The sequence below is a fragment of the Aulostomus chinensis genome, chromosome 5 (genome assembly GCF_037954235.1).
Source record: "Aulostomus chinensis isolate RoL2024-O1b breed Wild chromosome 5, RoL_Achi_v1.0, whole genome shotgun sequence".
NCBI lineage: Eukaryota > Metazoa > Chordata > Actinopteri > Syngnathiformes > Aulostomidae > Aulostomus > Aulostomus chinensis.
In genome coordinates, this window is record NC_141324.1 from 23,307,838 (window position 1) to 23,329,394 (window position 21,557).

The 21,557-nt window shown below is 40.1% G+C and overlaps 2 protein-coding genes and 1 long non-coding RNA gene across 8 annotated transcripts in view; 1 reads left to right on the plus strand and 2 right to left on the minus strand.

Moving 5' to 3' along the window:
- Nucleotides 1-2,803: 2,803 nt before the first annotated feature.
- LOC147261785 (uncharacterized) lies at nt 2,804-9,796 on the plus strand. The gene is made up of 3 exons (XR_015115860.1): nt 2,804-3,297; nt 4,174-4,299; nt 8,764-9,796. It is a non-coding gene; the product is annotated as an uncharacterized LOC147261785 (long non-coding RNA).
- Nucleotides 2,852-12,501, minus strand: ccdc13 (coiled-coil domain containing 13). Of its 4 annotated transcripts, none has more exons than XR_015115859.1 (15): nt 12,131-12,501; nt 11,341-11,516; nt 10,909-11,057; nt 10,684-10,826; nt 10,509-10,592; nt 10,310-10,423; nt 10,112-10,216; nt 9,825-9,989; nt 9,558-9,734; nt 8,705-8,899; nt 8,425-8,519; nt 8,230-8,292; nt 7,996-8,127; nt 4,941-6,804; nt 2,852-4,283 (listed from the first exon to the last, which is right to left on the minus strand). XR_015115859.1 is itself a non-coding variant. In XM_086203989.1 (14 exons), the coding sequence occupies exons 1-14, from the start codon at nt 12,131-12,133 to the stop codon at nt 6,696-6,698; spliced, it is 1,710 nt and encodes a 569-aa protein (XP_086060115.1). In that variant the 5' UTR covers nt 12,134-12,501; the 3' UTR covers nt 4,656-6,695. The 4 variants fall into 4 exon arrangements, 2 of the variants coding, with proteins under 2 accessions (XP_086060115.1, XP_086060117.1); XR_015115858.1 differs by lacking the exon at nt 2,852-4,283 and having other exon boundaries at nt 4,656-5,085; nt 6,141-6,804; XM_086203989.1 differs by lacking the exon at nt 2,852-4,283 and having other exon boundaries at nt 4,656-6,804.
- A 490-nt stretch (nt 12,502-12,991) lies between these two features.
- Nucleotides 12,992-21,557, minus strand: part of crhr2 (corticotropin releasing hormone receptor 2) — a 38,717-nt gene continuing 30,151 nt past the window's right edge. For 2 of the 3 annotated variants that reach the window (XM_086203994.1, XM_086203993.1), the window contains exons 10-12: nt 19,810-19,945; nt 19,345-19,386; nt 12,992-18,100 (exon numbers count right to left, since the gene is read on the minus strand). In XM_086203994.1, coding sequence (XP_086060120.1) covers nt 17,960-18,100; nt 19,345-19,386; nt 19,810-19,945 — 319 coding nt within the window. In that variant the 3' untranslated portion in view covers nt 12,992-17,959. Of the gene's footprint in view, nt 18,101-19,344; nt 19,387-19,809; nt 21,163-21,557 lie in introns of those variants that run through there. The other variant, XM_086203995.1, reaches the window with a different exon arrangement.

A 21,557-nucleotide genomic window follows, 5' to 3' on the forward strand; every position in this document is an offset into this window, starting at 1 on the left:
CTTCCTCCTCTATCTTCCTGCACTGGCGCCGAGTACAGGACAGGACCACAATGGCCCTGGATGAATAATGGTGAGTATGATGCTTACGGATTTCTAGCCCTCTCACAAGTATTTTGCAGCTCTTCTCCGTGTCTTGCCTTTCTCCCACAACACTGCAGTAGCACAAAGAAACACCAGCGGCCACCACTGCAGGCAGCTCAACCCTGCAGTTAGGGTACATTAATTAATTAATAGACCTGGTGTGGTTTACAGCTAGCTCATCCTGCTGGGGACAGGCTCTGCAAAGGGGGGGATGGGCAGAACGGTAACCAGGATATTGGCCTGAACAGGACAGCAGAGCAAATGGCTGAATATCATCATCTCTGTAGTCACAGAGGTCTCAGAGAGAGGCCTGTCTATGGCACACACACACACACACACACACACACGCGCAAGCACACACACAAACACACACGCGCAAGCACACACACAAACACACACACACACACACACACACATTAATGACCCTTGTTATTTCATTTGCCTGATAGATTTCCCTGTGTAAGTCTTTTTTTATGACCAGATATACAGTACATTGGTCACCATGCTTGGAAGGTTAAACCCACCAAGGTTTTCTTAGCAATCAGTGCAATGATGACAAAAGCAATTCCATAGCACAACTCCCATAGCACACACAGCAAGGCCACAACTTTATGAAAATGATATCAATTTACTTCCACAAAATAAAAACTGGAAAAAAAAAAAAAAACACCTCACAAATAAAGGCGAAACTTGAAATTTCTTAAACAAACCAACAGGCCGTTTAGTAAAAAAGAAAGCAGGAAATACAAAACTGGAATTGCTTCCCTTCAACCTACAATACACACACACACACACACACACACACACACACACACACACACACACACACACACACACACACATTCATCACATACTGTATATTTCTCTAGTGACTGACCTCTGACCTCTGCAGGAAGGAGAGGGAAAAAAACATAAGGTCCTGTGTGTATTTATGAGTACTTGAAAGAAAGGCAAACTACGCTTTTTGGGTGAAGTATCACTCAACATATATGTCTTCACTAATTTTCTGTCCCACAAATGACACTCAATGACATCACAATACTGCATCAGCCTCCAATCACCAAAGAATGAACCATTATCTGTATTGATTGAGCAGCGCACACAAACACATGCACGCACACACACACACACACACACACACACACACACACACACACACACACACTCACTCACTCACACACACACACACACACACACACACTGCATGTAACACACTTGAAGCCCGACCACCCTGATTATTAAGCCCTAAAGGGTCTCTGATGATAATGAAACAGTGATTGGCTTTTGTTTGGGGTATGTGTGTATGTGTGTGTGTGTGTGTGTGTGTGTGTGTGTGTGTGTGTGTGTGTGTGTGTGTGTGTGTGTGTGCGCGTGTGTGTGTGTGTGTGTGGGGGGGGGTGTCCTAATCACCACGCCACCTCTAGATCTGGGTTATTCACCAAGGCTAATAAAATATATGACTGTTCTCTGTGAAATTCATCATTGAAGTAACAAAATGTTTCTGATGGTCTTGATATTATTACACCTTTCAAAAGTCCAATAACAAAGCAAAAAAAAGTTATAATAATAAACAGATTAACCGAGTTGGCTAATTTGCATTCAGATTAAGTTAACCTTTATCCAAGCTGCCCTCTCCTCCCATAGTTATTACCGTTATTTGCCAATATGTTCTAAATAAGCGTAGAAAAAGAAAAACTAACAGGATTATTAGCTGGTTACATTTCAAAAATATTCAATCCTGGTATCTTCACTGAGTCCTGAACGTCACCTTTTTGTACCAATCAATATTAGTTTTAACAAAATTAAATCGACTACAGTGGAAGCGCATTGGTTTGACTTGAAAGAAAAAAAAGAGGGAAAGAAAATCCACTCTTCTCTTTCTTGTTAATTCACAAAAACAGAGAGGATTTTTCTTTTTTCACCTCAGGGGAACATAATAGGCTCCCGTACATTACGTACATTGTGCGGGTGGAAAATCCACCAACTTTAGTGGCCAAGAGTGCACAAAGGATAACACATGCAAACATACACCCCTTTGTTAGCATATCAGCAGCATTTAGAGAGATAACGCTGTAAACACATTTTTATATGAGCAATTTGAAAGCACCTGGGTGTAAGTAGGACAAAAACAAGCACAAAAAAAAAAAGCATCATCAATGCTCACTAGACGGTTGCATCCACCTTATTTTATCTCTTTTTATGATGTATACGTTTGTTTCTTGAAGGGTGGAGTACTGCGCTAGTCAGGAATGGGTTAGAAGCAACGTGTAGCAGCCTCAACCCTTCATTATAACACATGGAGGTCAAAGGTCTCCTTCAGTGTGACAAAGTCTTGAGTGCTTGACAGATTGGTCCTATGGCCATCCGTTGACAGATCGTGAACGATGGGAGGAACACGCTCGGAGACATCGACGCTCGGCATGGGGGAGCGGACGACCGGTAAGGTGCTACAGCCTCCACGCAGAACCTGGAGGTAGCTGTACGGTTACTGAGTACGTGCTGTTTTAACAGCAGAAATATGTTCCTCGCCCAATGGTGTTGCTCACACTTCTGTGTCTCTATAAATGTGGCATTTTAGTTAAGAAATTACTGAATTCTGACCTGCTTCTCCTAACTTCTCCTTTGGGAGAAATAGGGAACACGTGGGGTGGGTGGGTGGGTGTGTGTGTGTGTGTGTGTGTGTGTGTGGGGGGGGGGGGTATTCTGTCTGGTTTGAGGCAAGTTTATTTTTTAAACAACATTCAGATCCAAGTGATACACATAGGAATACAGCTAAATTAAAACACTGCTTTGCCCGTAAGCTTCTCAGAAAGAAAATAACCCGACTAATTCCCGATATTGTGCAGGTTCTTTTCTAAACGGGTCGAGTTTTCTTTCTGTTTTCATAAGGACTGATTATTTCTGACAATTCAAGATCACTCAGTTGTGGCTTATCTGGCACGTCATCCCCTTTTTGTCTCTCCCAATTATTTCTGTCCTGTTTCTGTTGGAAACTATTAGATCAGATTGTCAAATTACAAAAATCAGCCAGCTGTGATCTGCGTTGCTCACATCCAGACTGCAACATGAAGGATATCTGCACCAGTGACGATGGACACACATGATACAGCCAGTGAGTCAAACTTCCAGCTGGTGTACAATCTACGCTGACTTCGGTCCCTAAATACGTCGAAGAAGAACCACTTTACAAAGCTGTCGCCTTCGTTGAATCCGTCTGTATGTCATTTTTTTCCTGTCTGTGTCTTTGTGTGGTTGTTTTTATCTGGCAAACAAAATAAGTGCAACGTTCCTGCGTCCCCAACAATTATAAGTGATCGCCATTTAAGCATTACTAAAATGAGGATTTTATGGTGCCATGACTACATCATTTGATTTTCATTCCTGCTTTTATTCACTCTCCAGAGGCCAGAAGATCACTTTACTTTATTGTTGTCTGATTTAATTTCCATCAGGTTATCATAATGCCGACAGAAACACCTTATAAACACACCTTTAAATTCAATTTTTTTCAACACAACAAAAAAATCCTAATATTTCAGTTCAGGCTGCACAATTGCAGGATCATAAGTCACCACTGCAATCATAACTTACAAAGCACAGTAAAAACGGATGAGTTCAGGACGCGACTACGTGCCCATCCGGTGACGTTTTCATAAATGTGGATTGACGCTCAAACTTTGTGAAAATGAAATTGATGAAAAGGTACGACACTGTGTCCAGTGTTGAGCTGCTAGTTAGAAAGATGAGAGCCAGCAGCGCAAATCATCTGGTCGATACGTCATTATGTCTAGAAACAGACCTGGGTACTGCGTTGTAGTAACGACAGAGACTATTTTACTCCCCCAGCAGACACCGATAAACATTTTACTTATTAAAGCTATGATTGCTGCATTACTGTGTCAGTAAAGCTCTTTACTTATTTCTTCTGACTGCAACATCAGCACATTAGCTGTTTATTATCTTTCCATTAAATGTAAATGAGAGGTACTAAAAGATGAATGAACTCATAGAGGCACAAACCGTTTTCTGGCTTGAGTAAAGTTCAGAGATCCCTTATATACTGATGGCTAACTTTAACCTCTGCGTTCGCAGCGCCACTATTTACTTTAGTTTCTGGATGCAGTCAATGGTCTGCAGGAAGCATTGGTCCAGAACGAGGGAATACCTCTGAGGAGAAGGATGGAGAAAGGAGTCATTCAAACCTGGAATGACAAATAGGTGAGGCTGTTTACGTATGCTGTGTTTACATAAGTTTGTGTTTGGTTTGGTGGGTTATTGGGCATTTTGGAATAAATCTACACCTTTTCTGCGTAATACAGCTTCATAAAACAATATCAAAATTGTTTGGTGAAGAGTAATTTATTTGAAAGTGATGATACTTGTTAATGACTTAAGTCAACAGAAGAAGTCAAATTAACCTACAGCAACATTGGCTATTAACAGAAATGAATCAGAGTAATGAAGAATATCTAAAAGCCACAAGTGGGTAATATTAACTAGATTCTATCATGTACAACATGTTCAAAGTAAAAGTTTTAGGAAAATAAGCGACATTTTTATATCAAGTTATGGCAGGTTTTTTTTTTTTTTTTTTTTTTTTTTTAAAGAAACAACAACAAAAAAACCCAACCAAACAAAAATGTATCAAGTTAAACATTTTCCCTGGACTCTCATGCAGTTATGGACCATGACAAGTATTTGCTCCATCAACATCCTTTCTGACGCACATTGCTGCATTTGATACATATTTGGCAGTCCTGTGAGGCGTGTGGTCATGAGACATATGGTATCTCCTCTCTTCCTCCGGTGACACATCTCAACAGTGAGGGGTAACCGACACTTCATTACAGGAGCCTCACCTTCTATCCAGGAGGTACTCAACACAGGCGTTTTTTTGTAACTCAGCGCATAAAGGCTTTCTTCATCACATCCAAACTCTGATATTTTTGTCTTGTGGCCTTTCTCGCTCAGTCCAATGGGGACCTGCCAATCTCCCACAGGGTCCTGGAAGAAATAGTGCGGTATTTGAAGCAGCACACTAACTCAGCCATGGTTTTAAATTAAGCGTGATCTACAGAGGAAAGGGGGGGGGGGGATTTTTTTTTTTTTTTTTGCTGAAATCCGTTTGGCTACAACGGAAGAAAAATCTCGGATGTTAGGATGAATTTAGGAGCCCCCTCCCGCTAGGCTATGCATTACCAGACACGTTTCGGATTAAGACCCTAAGATGCCTGTACTGTATACATGTGTGACATGCTCTGGGGAATGGACGGAGGACTACAGTGGGAGTTTGTGCAGCTTGAGTCCACATTCATTTACAACCACTATTCCCACATAGCTGGTTTCGAGTCAGAAATGATTAGCCATAATATTTAAATGGGATATTCAAGCTTTGGGACACAAACTGGGATGTTGCATGTTTATGTTAAGACTGAACAGAGACTCACACATTCACACATTTGTGTAAAACCATCTGGAGCAAAACAACAACAATAACAGATAAATCCATACAGAATATGTTGGAAAAATAACTGAAATTGTCCCTCTGCAATGAATTTCAAGCTGCTAGCGATGCATAAAGCCGCAACAAATGAATCCGCAACTACTTTGGTAAAAATGAATATAGTTTCAGTCTTTTTTAACTGCGCATGAAACATTTTGCTACTTTCCGACTCTTGAATACAAGGACGTTACTGCGTCTGTTGTCATTAATGAAAGAAAGTGAAGAATCAGTGGATTCTGGACTGTTGGGCTTTGTGAAATTGTGTTAAACATTTTTCACATTTATTTAAATTTTATAGCCCAACCCATTCGTCGATTAATTGTACAAATAGATTAACTGATGACTTAAAATGTATTAAACAGCCAGCAGAAAAGATAAAAGACCAGTATTTCTGCTATCAGTAGAAAGACTTCTGCTGATGTCATCAGAGCTCAGTCTGAAGCCACTTAAGGTACTTGAGTGGCTTTGAGGGTTCACCTGGAGAAAAACAAGGTCTGGAATAATGTTTGTGTGTCAGAGGAGGAGAGGCTGTTTCCTGCAGGCTGCTGTTTCTCACGTGTGACAGGGGGAAGGTACTGAGGGTCTCAGCTGGACGTGAGGTTGAGCAGGGTCTGGGCCAGCTGCCCTGGTTAGTGTCTTGTCCAGGCTGCTGCAGGAGAAAACATGCTTGACTAGTCTCATCACGTCACCGTAGAGCTGCAGGTCATGGTGGGGAGTTGTCTCTAGCGATGCTCTCAGTCCCTCCACTTCCTTCAGATGAATGACCAGCCACACAACATACAAGAGCAACAGAAATGTCGCTGCTCCGTCCAAAGATGACTGTGTCTCCTCATGGTCATACTGTAAGTGTTTCTGTTAGCTGGTGTAAATTCCCTCTTTTGGACCAACATCTTCCTTGATTCAGGATCAGCTCGCTTCAGGATCGGCAATGTTTTTTGGAGACTGGATTTTGCTTGTCTATGAGCAGGATTCCCAACTCCCTGGAAACGAGTGTTAGTGTTCTCCAGGAAGTGGAGGAAGTGATGTGGCAGGACATTTGTTTTTTAAAAAGAGGCACCATGTCTCTGTCATTAACCCCCGGTTTACCAGTTGCACACAGTTCACACGGTCATTAGTCTGACACTGTCCTCTCCAGCTGCTGCTCCAGGGTCACTGCCCTGCAGTGTTCCTGCTGGTACTTCTCTTCTGTTTCCAAACATATTTGCTTCAATTCTTTCACTCTGCAAGGTTCCAACAAAAGATGAGTCTGATGGTTACAAGTTGAGACAAGTCAAGATAATGCCGTTCAGCTGGACGGAGACTGAAATGACATTAAAGCTGCAACAACTGATCAAATGATCAGAGGAAAATAAGTGCCAACTATTTTGGTAATGGATTAATCATTACAGGCATTTTCAAGCGAAAAAGTCAAACATTTCCAGACTTAAATATAAACACTTGCTAATTTCTTTTGTTATTAATGGCAGAAAATAGAGAATCTTTGGGGTTTGGATTGTTGGATGGATAAAAATGAGATGTTTTGAATAGGATTTTTCAGTCAATCTTGAAAATAAACATCAGATTAATCGATTTTTTATTTAATTTGTTGCAACCCAAATGATGTTTTAGATGAGCAGACAAACCAATAAAGTTATTTTTTTAATTAGTTATTAAAACATCAAAGGACTTGCCAGAGTAATGTTTGATATTGTTGATATTATTTTATTTTGTAACGTGTTTGAGGGGTCGTTCGCTTCTATTCCTGCAAAGTGTGATGCTTAGTTGTTGGAATGTTCCTACCTCAGTCTGAAAGCTGTCATCGCCTGTTAATCTCAATTTCACCCTCAATCATGATTTTGATAAATAAATAAAATTAACTCCAACAACTTATTGGAAATAACCCTGCAATGCCCAGAAGGCAATCACAAATAATCAGGGCCTTGGCATGAACAAGGTCTTATAAATTGATTGAATGGTATAGTGTGGTGGCGTTCCCCCAGGTCCTATTAGAAAGGTAATTCCGATGTTTGTGATGAGGAAAAATATCAACATTGCCAAACGAAAATAAAATGTAAATGTTGTGTACTTTGATTTAACCATCATGTACCTGCAGAGCCTAAACAAACTCTGAGTGGAAGGACGTTGCCACCCGGGGGGCTAGGGGGTACATGCGGTAATACACGGTTGGCTCTCACAAGCAGCTGCTTTGGAAGGTCTAGTGATACATATTTTAACCCAAAATATTAAAAAAAAAAAAAAGTTTAAAAGAAACACAAGAGCCTGATGCTGCAGCTCCAGGTTCTGGTTGTCGAATAACCCGCTTTTATTAAGTGAGTTAGTCTCAATAATTATAACCTGAAGCTACTGGTGATGTTGTTTTTTAAGCTCCACAAAGAAACAGATTGAAGTTCAACTTCTACAGTTGGCATTACCTTATATGAAGGCTCTGCACTTGTTCAAGGAGTCTGTCCTTCTCCATGCAGAGGGTCTTGTATTCATCACACTGGGTCATCAGTGAGCTCACGTCGGCAAAACACTGTGGACATTTTGTAGAACCTGGATCTCTGGAGATACAAGAAAAGGACATTTAAATGTAAGCTGATGAATTGCTGGTACAGAGCAGATGAGCGTGAGTAAATACTGTAACCAGCTTTATCTCCACTTACCTGAACTCTACATTGCTTCCCACAGCAGGAAGTACCAGTTTATGACCAAATTTAGAGGCTGAACTGAAAAAAAAGAATTGACAGATATGATCAGAACATTTCAGTCGAGGCGTTACAAAAATCAACAACCACATTAAATAAACATCGTTCATACTCCAAAAGATCATTTATCGCAACTACTACTAGGACACATACACTGAGGACGTTATTCTCTTGGTAATGTCGCCCTCTTCAGGAGAATGTCCTAAACTGCACTTATTCAAGCTGGGCTGGCTTTCCACACCTTGTTCCTGCAAAAGTTGTAAACACACATTCAGTGGTTTGGCAGCCGTTGAGCGCCAATATTTTGGAATCTCTGAGACAAAACAAACAACTTTCCAACTCAACTTTTTCCAAGAAGTAAAATAAAACCTTACATTTGCTGAAGTTTGTTTATACATCAGCCCAACATTTTCTTTTTTCTTTTTTTTTTTACCTTGACAAAGAGCTGCTGGATTTCCTCCTCTAATTCTTTAATCTTGTCATCTTTCTCAGCAATCGTCTGGTTAAGCCTCTGGATGAGAGTGTGGTGGGCTGATGCTGCACTGCTCAGCTGCTGGGCCTCCTTGTCAGGGACGCTCTGCTGTTGGCTGAGCCGGCCAAGGACCTCCTGCATCTTGCTCTGCTGCTTCTGTCGCAGGCAGCGACCAGGATCATGTGATTACAGATGATCTTTTTCTCTTGCCAGTCTTAACTTGTAAATTTGATGTGAAATCCCTAAATATTGTTGTTTTTCATGCAGTGTGTGTGACAAGATGTGATTTATATGGTAATGTTACTACTTTAAAACACTCGATGCCTTTCATGGAGCATTTTGTTCCTAAACCACAGATGGGCTTTAATCTTGTTAGCCATTTGACCATGTTTAACAAATGTAATATGTTCCTACTGTTGCATAAGACCTTGTTACAGCATGTTTGGTTTACAAACTGCATGAATGAAAACTGGCTGCATTCCTCATCAATTAATCAGCCAATTATTATCATGGATCAATCCGTTTGTCGATTGAAGGTCAGGGAAATTGAAAAAAGGCTCATCACATATTTCCTACAGCCAAAAGTGACAGGTTGGGATGGTTTACTTTATCAATCCAAAAGCAGCAACCTCTTGAAACTTAAGACTCCTAGACCAGCAAACATTTTTTATATTTTGGCACGAAAAAAGACTGAAATGAATAACCGATTATCAACATAACTGGCAATTAATATCCTTATGTATTTAGAAGTACACAAACAGACTTTTTCTGCATTGTCAACTGCAGATATGTTTCTTTTCTTTTGAGGCCTTACCAGCAGAGCATCCACCAGCTCATTGTCATGTTTACCCTTATCCACGAGGGTGGAGATCTGAACCTTCAGCGATTTCATGTCAGCACACAGAGATTTGTTCCTGGCTTTCGTGGCTTCAAGCTTTCTCTTCACGTCGTCACGGTCTTTCAGGAGGGCCTCATAGTCGGCTGAGATCCTCTGTATATTTGTTGAAAGAGAGCAGGGTCTTCATGACGTAACACATTCACATTTCAACTAAACAGCTTAATAATAAAATAATAAACACACCTCGAATGCCTCTCTCTTCTCTTTCTGAATACCGCGTATGTAGCTGAGGTTTCTGTCTTGAGGAGGGAATTTTTGAGCTCCCAGAAATGTTTCGTCCACATTCTGGATACTTGATGTGTGACTCTGCTGAGCCGTCTGGTTCAGCTGCTGCTCAAGGTCCCGTACCTGTCGCACAGTGACTCCTTTTATTCTGCTTCATAAACAAAGGTCCATTCTTTCTTCAATCACTGATTATTTTAATCATACTATTTTTTAAACTATTTCTCTGAGTAATAATTTCAGTTTACCTTCCTCTGGAGGACGAGTATCTGCTGAGCGCGGCCTCTAAAGCTCCCCGGACAGTTGAGTAACTGTTGAAGGTTGACTTCCTCCCCAATCTCGCTGATCAAAACCTACAAAAGGCAGCAAACCTGAAAATAAGGTCGTATTTTTGAAATTGAAAGTAACTGATCATTACTCATGAGGGAATATGATTACATCACTACCTTCTGAGCAACTTTTAACTCCTGTTTGAGAGACTGAACCTGGTTGCGATACTCAGCTACTTTCAGCTGGGCAGCAGCTAGTTTTTCTTGCAGAGACTTCACAACTGGATTTTCCTATTTTTGAACAAGATAATACGATTGAGTTGCCATCAAGAGCTATCGCATGAAAATAATCATACATTTTTATCTCAAAAATTACCTCACAGTCTTCAACTGGCTTCCTGTTCTGGGATTTTAAGTCAACATTTTGCCCGGTTGAGGAGTATATAAGAGCAGCCTGGAGCTACAGAGAGGAGCAATAGCAGATTTTTTTTTTTTGTGGCTGCTTAGTTTAGGTGTGTTCTCTTGACGTCTCACCATATAAATGTTGTTACCTCTTTCTCAAGCTCTCTAATTATGTGGTTGTTTTGTTTGGATTTCATCTTTTCTCTCTCGATTTCACCAGTTAGCTCTCTGTTCCTCTTGGACAACTCCACAATCTTGGTGGCTGCAACATCTCCAGCAATGCCCGATGTGCCTTTAGAAGGAGAGGTGGTCGTGAAAAAGATGGGACATAATAATACTGTGATGCAAAACAAGTAGAAGCTAGACTTTTATACCTCCCAAGGCCAGTCTTTCTTCCTCTCTTTTCTTTTTCAGATATTTAATCTCAAAATCTTTTTCACTCAAGAGTTTGAAGAGACGACCATTTTCATCTTTTAGCTCCCTCAGCTGGTCCAGCAGAGCCTGATTCTCATTCTGTTGCAATCTGCAGGGAGGCAATTAAAGTGAACAATAAATAGATAATCATTTGCAAGTTACTTGTCACATGTAGTATGTCTCCCCAGATGATTCATGAGGAGGATAACAAGTGATAATAACCTTATTTGTAAAACACTTTCAGGGGGAGTTTACAAAGTGTTTTACAGGCAATAAAACACAAAGTCAACTTTCCACACCCTAAGTAAGAAAATCTAAAATTGCTACAAACTCAAAACGCCAAAACCACAGGTAGGCACCAAAACAGCACCTAAGGAAAGCACTTTTCTCACCTGTCTTTGAGGTTAGCAGCCTGAACACCCAGTTTAGATGGATCATCAATGACACTGCATTTATCCTCCTCTGTCTCTTTTTTCCGGCCTTGTTTTCTTTGTTCCTGTTGTTTTTGCAATGCTTGAAACTGAAGTCTCAAGTCATTCAGTTCATCGCCCTGCTCCATGGTCCAGTCCTGAGGAAAAACAATCAACTTCATAAAGAGTCAAAATATTATTCTGTTATTACAAACTGATACATCGGAAGAGCTGTATGACCGTTTTACACAAGTGAGACCGAGTGTAAATACGTGTAAAACATCTATGTCCTCATTTGTGTAAAGCCTTTCCGCTGCTAGATCTTTTCCATGATTAATGCGGTTAGCGACAAAAAATACTTAGTGAGATATTTATCAAAAGAAACCATTTACCTGTCACTTTTTCACAAACCGCCTTTGACACTACCAGCTAACTCCCCGCTTGCTGCTACCAAAGTAACCATAGCAACGGTGCTCTTGAGACTTTGGATAAAATCTCGCGGGAGTAGGAACGTCACCCCGGGAAACGGCAGGCTAAGTTAACGCCATTAGCTAGCAACATAAATCTAGTTAGCAATACTTTTACTTATATCCGGACTCAAATCTGTAACCGCGGCAATTCGGCCAACTATGACCGTTTTCAAATGGACAGCCATCAGAATCAGACAACTTCGAGAGTGTCTTCTAAAATGGCAAATGTTACAAGCAAATTTAAACTTTCACTTACATTTTTAGTTCAATTACAATACAAAACGCAGGAAATGTTTACTTGCCATTCACAGAGCAAGTCCTCACTCAAATCAACAACAGATGGGGATGATGAAAAAACTTTGTCCGTCTAAATATTTGTTTTTAATCAACTTTCCCGAGGTCGCTTTAAGCAAAAAATAATGTGAAACGTGAGAGACAACACCTCCTCAAGAGAGTTTGAAAAGTTAGAAAAACATAGAATTTGAAGGTCTATAGAAACCTCAGGAAACTGAATCTGACATCTTTTTCATAGTGTCTTCGGTGACAACTTTTGCCTTGTAATTTGTCAAAACTAAAGCCAGTTTTCTCACACAGCTCAGCAGTAGTTTAGCTTAAAGTTCAATGCTCCTAATTCACGCTATTAAGTCAGCTAAGTTTCTGCTGCGGAGCTACTGAAGATGTTAAAGCAGTAGTGTGTAGCCTATAGTATGCATTTGTCTCCATCTTCTGGCAGCGGGAGTTATTACAACCAACTGTTCTCATGGTTGTATTGTGGTTGTTAGTCATTAAGCTGGAAATATTGTTTAATATCTACCTGTAAATAAGGTGGAATGAATTGTTTTGGTGTTACAACTGCTGTAAAACGCCGACTTATTTCACTCGAAGAATTCGATCCATTTGGTCTTACACCATTCATGAAGTCTAGAGGAGATGCATGAATGAATTATTTATCCCGTAGTAGAAAGATTGACCTGGGAGTGTTGAGGGTAATGAGACCTTGTATTGCAAGGACTTGAATGCAATGTTCAATTATGTGCAAAAGTGCGCATAGCTTTAACCAGTGGTACATGCTGAGTGAATGTGTATTCCCCATTACAAATAAATGAACCTTTATAGGTAAAATCAGCAGGCTTTCCCTTCAAACGATGACATTAAGACCACATCCAACCATGGCATTCCTTATAGTGACATTATTAATTCATCAGGTCATAATATTCACCAATTCATGCATTGTTATTATTTTCTATCAAACCGATTGATTTAACTTAAAGAACTGCAGTGTTATACTAAGAGTGAGTGGCAGCCTCAGGTTGTCATGCCTCTCATTTATTTTTAGCTGAGGTAATTACTGTTGAAATGCAGTTTAATGTAAACACACGGGAGCTCAGGGCCAACAACCCACAGTGAGTTTAAGTTAGGCTTCTGCTGCCCTCTGGCACTGGCGAAATGCACAACATCCCTCTCCGTCTTCCCTGTCCTACCACTGACAACCATCAAACATTAATTGTCAAAACAAACCATTATAGGACTGCATCAGCATTCATAATTGTTTGGGGATGTATAACTCACTGAGTCCTGGGGGTTCTGGGCAGCGGCAGTAGTTTCTGCTCCACTTCACTGCACCCCAGCCTGACATCTTTGAAACCGTTGCTACATTCATATTATATAAGCTAGCAGGCACAACCTCGGGGCATCTTCCTGTTTCTGAAAACTGTGTTTACAACTAAGACAATTACATGCCACAATGCCACTGAAGCTGCAGTCGTCTCTTCTATCTAGTTTAAGTATAATTGTTCCTGAGTCATCACAGCGTTGACGCTTTTCACTGCTTAGGGATAGAAAGAGGGATAAATAGCAAATTAACTAAAATTACAGAGCAGTTTGCAGACACTGTGCATCATATAAACTGTCCTTTCGTTAAAAAAAAAAAGAACCAAAAGACCAAAAATAACTTTAATGGAAATCAATGTCCTTTCACATGTGCATGTACAGATTATATCAGTAACACAATGAAATGTAATTTACAGACACATTATCTTCACTTTCACACAAAAAAATGCATTTCCTTTTACTTGTAAGGCAACATGGGTGGTTCAACAAATAGTTTCGGATAAAATCAGTAGGTCAAATGTATTTATGTACAATAACATGGTATAAAATCTGATATGACACCGCACTGAATACATTTCATCATGTAAGTGGATGTTGTGCAGGATAAGAATCAACACAATTTCATCTAGGTTGGTAAACATGGTTTCTTTCTTTGGTGATTTAGAACAAATGCTTTGTTCTTTATTATTGTAGGCCTATGAAAACAAAATCACAAATGAAATGCAGTGTAATTTTGTGTTTCACACAATGAGGTCTTGACAACTGCTCAAGCTGAGGAAACAGAAATGCAGGTTAAAACAAAAAAATTTACATCATCACTTTAGATGATAAATAAGTGATAGACCATCAAACATCAGTCCAGTACAAAACATGGCCCCCGTAATGTAACAAAGTATTACAAAATACAAATATGAAATGTATGTTTTACAACATGAAGTTGTGAAATATTTTATACAGTACAACAAACTCATACACATTTTATCATATAAAATAGTACCATACATTAACATTTAAAAAAAAAAATCACCGTTCAAGATTGAAAATAAATAAATAAATACATAAATACATAAATATATAAAAACTAACTGAAATACTGTATACAAGATGAACCACTGCAAGAATAATTTGACATTTTGGTACATGTTTATTTGCTTTCTTGACATAATCTTGATAAGAAGATCTATACAATGACCAAAGAGAGGCTCGCCTAGCTAAGCATCAATAATGGAAACAGGCACAAACAGCAAATCTGCCCCTGTACAACGAGAGAACCTCCAAAGCTGGTATATGGGTCACAAATATTCCATAAGCACAATTGGCAGTTTTAAGGGGTTATGACTAGGACTCTAAATTAGTTTGGGGCAGTAGCGCCGGAATGAGTTTTGAGGTTGGAGGCACCCAATTTTGGAATAATAATAGACAACTTTTTCCTTTCCATTTCCAGCCAGCCTATCATTTCTATACAACTAAAATCCAAGGAAATGCATTTCTCCCTCTCATCACAGGACTTTCGGATGACCACTTATCTTCAATGCTTCACCAGCAAATGGTGAGGGTGTAAGGCAAACCTGTGTTCCTACATCTAGAAATAAAGGACAAATAGCTTCTGACTCAAAGAAAAAGGTACCTGGTTCACAGGCCACAGGTAGACGCCTTTTGTTGAGATATCCAGTTGTTTCCACTGGTGGAGTAAGAGGACACATGATGCAGAGACCCCCGGCAGTATCTGCTGTGCATGACTCTGAGACCCGCCAGCACATGTTGGAAATGTCTCCTGCACCTTCGGCTCAGCATCAGCACTGACAGTTACGAAGCCATCAGACACAATGGGCACGGGCACAGACAGTGCATGAGCCTGTTCCCCATGATGGCATTGGCTGGAGTGGATCTGAATGTGTCTACACTCCTGACTGACCTGCAGGCTTAAAGTGTGAGCGACTCTAGCAACAGACCCTGACAAGTTATTATTTTCTGTTTCAGAGTCAACATATTCCTTTCCCTGTTCCTTACAAACCCCAAACTGTCGATGTGTGCCAGTTTTATTATGTCTGCGTGCGTCACTGCCTCCCTATCTGAACGTGCCAGCAGTAGCCAGTCATCCAGATATGTGGCCTGGCGGATACCACGCTCCCTGAGCGGTGCTATTGCTGCATCCATGCATTTTACAAATACCCCCAACCTCAGTGACAGGCCAAATGGGAGCAATAGGTATTCGAAAACCTCAGATATTTCCTGTGTGGAGAATAAACAGTGATATGAAAATACATTAAAGGACATTATCACCAACATTCCAGGTTTTATCAATTTATAACTATGAACGCTAAAAGTGTGTATGTGTTGAGGGGGGTGCAAAAATTCCTGTTGCCCCCCCCCCCCCCCCATTTTGGCACTATTTTCCTGCAGTCTTATCGTCAACACACAGTTGCTAGGTATCAAGTAGAGATTACTTTACACACAACCAAGCTAGCCATTCCCTCCTGTTTCCAATCTTAATGCTAGGCTATCAGAGAGCTGCTTATAGCTTCATATTCAACTGATAGGAGACGGTTTGGATTTTTTTTTTTTTTTTACTTCTACCAAGAAAGCAACTATGCACAATTCTCAGCATGTCAAACAATTCATTTAAACATTCTTTATCGTAACACCTGACAGACCAAAATACCCTTCTGATAGCAAATGTCGAGACAACTGCTTGCGAAATAATATTTGTCATAAATCATATACCTCGTGCAGAGAACAACTGTATTTTTATGTCATAGTACCTCAATATTCCTGTTGTTATTGTGAGAGAAGACGGAACTGTCTCCCAACTAACTGTTCAGGGAAGAAACTGGCACTGACTTCATCATGCTCACTAACCGGCAGCTTTGTGACCCAGATCACCAGAAAGTAACACGGATTTCATGAAGCCAAAAGGATTTAATCTGCCTCCTCTGTGCCTACACGACACTCAACATATATATTACATAAATGCCTTAGAATCACTGCTCCAGCTGCGATATTATACGCATGTCAGTCGGTTGGAGGAGGGCTTTAATTTGGGTCTGCTTGTTTATCGGCCCCAGGGAGTTTGAACAAATGATGCATTAAATTGCTCTTGATGTTCACACTGTCCTTCTCTGTGGCGGAAACAAGCTCGAAGAAAGTCTTACAGAGGACAGTCGGGGTGCAAGTATTTTAACAAAGTTTCAAACGCCACCAGAGTAGATAATAAATTAATTAGTTTATAAGGGGAAAAAGACACCAAAAGGACTCCACAAAGACTCCACAGACGATTTGATGAGACACTTTCAATTAAATGGCTCTAATTATAATAGTCACCTCACAGTTACCAAAACGTACTATTACATATTGTGCAGTTGTTCTCCAAACACTCAATTATTTTTTCGAGCCTTCTCTCACAAGAAAGATCATTGCCTCGTTTAAATCTCACATCTTTTAGAGTTTTTTTGATCTTTAATTCAGGTGCAGGTGCTTCTTCTTCTCCAGGCTTTTCTTAGCATTTAAAAGAGGCTGCTGATCCCAAAGAGCGTTGGTAAACTCAAAGACCTTTTTTTTTTGTTTTGTTTTTTGCAATTTTGTCTTATCAACTCAATTTTTCAAGTGTCTAAGCTTCTTTTTGTATCATGATACAAATCTTTTTAAGGACTATCTCACTCCATTAATTAACCCAATTCAAGATGAGCGTGATAAGAGCAGGGTAAGATCAGACAATGCCTTCAGTTGACGTAATTGAATAAATAGCAAAATGTCGTGCACCGTATGACAGAGGTTTTCAAAGTGGGACGTGGGCCTTTTCAGAGGACTCCAAACACTGAATGGCAGTCAGAGAATATTACATTAGTCGTCAAAAAGATACCTCATAAAAGCCTAAAAGTATGTTATTTGGTTAAAGAGACAGCAGTTTTGGGGGCATTCATTGCTTGTTGGACAATAAATCCTTTAGGACGTGCCTTTTTTGTGTTGTTATGCTGTCATACAATAAAATATTTTACATTGTACATCCTTTAAACACCACGGTGGATATAAACCCTCCTCATTCTTGTGTTGACAGATTCAATTCACGCTCGTATGTATGCTCGGCTTTGTAGTCTGCTTTGGAGCTGACGACTCTTAAGCACACACATCTCACAAGATGTGCCAAATAAATTCATTTATTCATTCCATATTAGACTACTTCTGCTCAGTCAAAATAATATAATCCTTATTCTGCAGCTTTAGTCCAGGCGCCTTTTTCCAGGCTGCATCTGAGAGAAAAAAAAAAAGCCCAGAGTCTCAGGTTTGAAAAACCCCTGACATACTTTGAGCAGCAGAACTCCTGCCGGAATCTGACGTGTCCATTTCCTTCTTCCAGATGCAAATTGTGCTCATCAGGCAACATAAACTGAGGTTCTCCTGTCACAAGATGACCTTGTTAACAGAACACTGAATATCTGCAGTTAAGCTTCAGTGTGTTTGTGTGTGTGCGTGTGTGCAAGATTAAGTTTAATCCCACAGTGTAATGGAGATTATATGCTTGTTCACACAGCTGTGGTCTGTTTGATGCTGTGGAAGCTGACCCTGGTGGGCGACGTGGGGATGGACATGGCTCGAGCCACTCGCACTCGAAGAGCGTGGTTGTCCTGCCAGCGGTGCCACCTTTTCCTGACTGCAGAGCGCACCTTGAATATCAAGGATCATTAAAGCCATTATTTCTCATTTGTATAAATGAAAAGAAGAAACACTACAAGTAAAAACTATAAACTTGATCTTTGGATTGTTTGCTTTTTTGCGAACTATTCTTGAATTACATAAGAAGATCCAGCCAGCAGACTGTTATTTTAGAAGAGCACAAAGACTTGAGGCGCTATTTAATCTCAGATCTACAAAAAAAAAAAATTGCAAACTCAGTGACATTTTTGCAGATCAAAGATACAGAGAAGTAGAGAAGATAAGCTTTTGATTAATCGCTACCACCGGTTTCCTACTTCAATCAGAGGAGAGCCAGAGAGCGAACATGAAACCCTGTTCCATAATATTTCCAGTCTTGTAACCAGCACTGAGTACCTTGGAGTCCCTTGGTCAAATGACAAGGAAGCAAAAAAGAGGAATGCTAAATTATGAAGTATTATGCAGAAATTATGACTTTTCCGCTAGAATATTTATATAAAATATAGGATGCATTACAATTAAATATAAAGAGGTGTGTCCTGTATTTCCAGTCTAGTACTAATATCTCAAACTGCCTAGGCTTCATAACACAGAAGGTATTGAGAAACATGGAATTGTTCAGTATATCTTGAATATTTGCAATAAAGTGAATAAAAGGAGTTACGTTTTACACATTGGTGGTCTATCCCTGAATGCCAGTCAATCATTTACGCCAGAGAGAATCTTGTGATACGTATGTTACTGTGGAGTGGCTAATGAACTCTTCACAATTCCTCGCCAGATGATCTGCAACATTACCCCCAACCCCCCCCCCCACACACACACACAAACACACACACACCCCGTGTTTCAACAACGTGAGGCCTGAGAGCGCAGCTTTGATGCTTAACAATTGCAGACAAACGTGGAAACCTTGTGTTGGCTTCAGTGACTTTCAGACAGCTGGAAGTCCTGCTTGGTTTTTATTTCAAACGAGACGAGAAGGACATAGCTAGTTTTTATCATGTTAATCAATCAAATGCTTCAATTGCACCGGTACAACTGATACATACAGTAATAAAGAAAAGCTTCTTTTTTTCCCCCAGCATTTTTGTTTTCTCAGTAAAAGCAACCTGAAACCCTGCTTGAACTTCATAAAACCCAACCACTCGTAATCTAATCAAGAGAATCCATTTGGAGTTTAATTGAGAGCATCTATCCAGAAACACATGGACAATTTAATCAAAACCATGAATATTAAACTCCGGTGACTCACCTCTCCATTTAGGAAGCAGTAAAACACTGACACAAAGAACCCCTGCAGAATAGAACACATGGCTGTTAGTAACTGCAGCTGCAGCGTGTAATGGCACATTAAGTGACATCAGAGAATTCACATGTTGAGGAGGAGCAGAGGCAAATGTAGCAAATATCTTTCTGCTAAATATATTTTTTGACTACAGGAAGTTCTGTTCCATACAGAAGATAGAACGATAAAATATAATGCCCACATGGCCCTGATAATCCTGACAGCTGTGATCAGTGAGGATGAGGCAGCAGGGCAACGTTGTGTGTAAGCACAGCCAGGAAGTAACTCCAAATCATCTTCCTACTAGAAGGCTTACAACCTCAAACATCCCCTGGAAAGACCTACAACTCTCCTTTCAGGGGTGTTACGAAATCTTTGAAGAGAGACAGAGAGTGCAGGTTTTTCTCCTCTCGCCACATTCATTATTCTCACCTGAAAAGACTGCAAAAAAGAGTTGAAATAGATGAAAACGATCTGCGAGATGTCATCTTCCCCCGGGTTCACGAAGAAGAGCATGTAGGTGATGCCCAGCAGAGGTAGCAGGACCAGTGTTGCTTTCACTGCTTTTCTGCGAGGACAAGAAATTTTCAGGTTTTATTCATCAAATCACGATAGTAAGAATTAGGACGAGTCGATTTTAGAGAATGAACGATCCTGCATCAGTGGAAGAAGGAGCAGATATCTGCAGCAGTGCCCTCTCATATTGTCAGAGAGATGAAACATAGATGGATTTCTTTACAAATGTGTTAGTTGCAAATTGGGAATCAGAAAGCACAACTTTAGACGGTTTTACGCCACTCAGAGGGAACAAATTTAAGAATGCTGGGTCTTTAAAAATCCCCTTTGATGGTTTTTAATTGCTAATTTTCTAATAATAAACTCAATTAAAACTGACGTTCCATTTAAATGGCTGAACCGTTTACTGGAGGGGTTTTTCTGAAGAACCAGCACGTATCACGCTGGAGAGGAAAAAAAAACGACAAAAAAAAAATGCTTGTAACTTTGAAAATGTAATATTTTTCATGGCTTCTCACTTCAGCGGGAGGCATTGGTTCTTTTATTTTTTAACCACTGATTATTTCTCGTGGTAAAAAAGGGAGCTTGAAAAGAAAGTTGCACAGAAAAAAAGTGTTTTTTTTTTTTAATGTTGGTATTTCGTTTTCTTCTTGTTCAAGGTGAGCTCAACCTGGGGGGTTTGTGTTTGTTTTGTTTTTTTCAGTTATAAAAGCACATTGAAGGCACCATTATGTTTCATTTCATTGGTGGACATCAATTTAGGCCTCACACCCCCTGTCCAGCATGTCGACATGTGTCACAACAGGAAAGTCAGCTCCAGCTTGACGCTGTCTGAGTGGCGACAATGCAAACACCCTCTGATCACCCGCTGGAGGAGAAAAATACACTTGACACAGCAATAAAAGGTGAGAGAACAAACCCCCCTGACTCTAAATGTCAAATTTACAGCAAAACAACAATAAGGCAGGCACGCACACAAACGCGCGCACAGCCAATCTATACTAGCTCATCATGTCGTCTTAGAAATACTGTAAGAGAGTTTTGTCACCTCCATGGTGACAAATGGCCTCTTACATGAGCAACTGTAACTGCCTTGTTGTCTTTGACATCAATTTTTTTGTGAAGAGTTAAAAAAGGGAAAAAAAACAAAACAAAACACAGGACATTTGACAGACAGAAAACAGTGACTCGTCATTTCTGCTGAGCCTGAAGCTCCCACCGATGCTCCACCACTTCACCTGAGCGTCTATCCACCAGTAGGGATGCAAACTAAAAAGAGAATGCAAACTATTAAAGAGAAGCTGACATTTACCATGTTTCAAGTATTATTGCGGTTGAATGTCACAGGTTAATCAACAATTATTGCAAGTAGAAAAAACACCCAAGAGGCGTAAACACCTGTTGAGCGTACGGGATATGAACAGAGTAAATTTTTTGTTCCTTCCAAAAAAAAAGTTCTTCTAGATCGTCAATCGAAAAGAAAATCATCTCTAGATCATTTCCAAAAGTTTATCAATTCATTCACTTGTTCATTTCTTCATCATATCTACTAGCTTTCCACCACATTTCATAAAAATCTGCCCACGAGTTTTTTTTAGATATCCTGCGAACAGACGCAGCCATAGATGTTCTCAGGGAATTAATCCCTCTCTTTCTTTATAAAA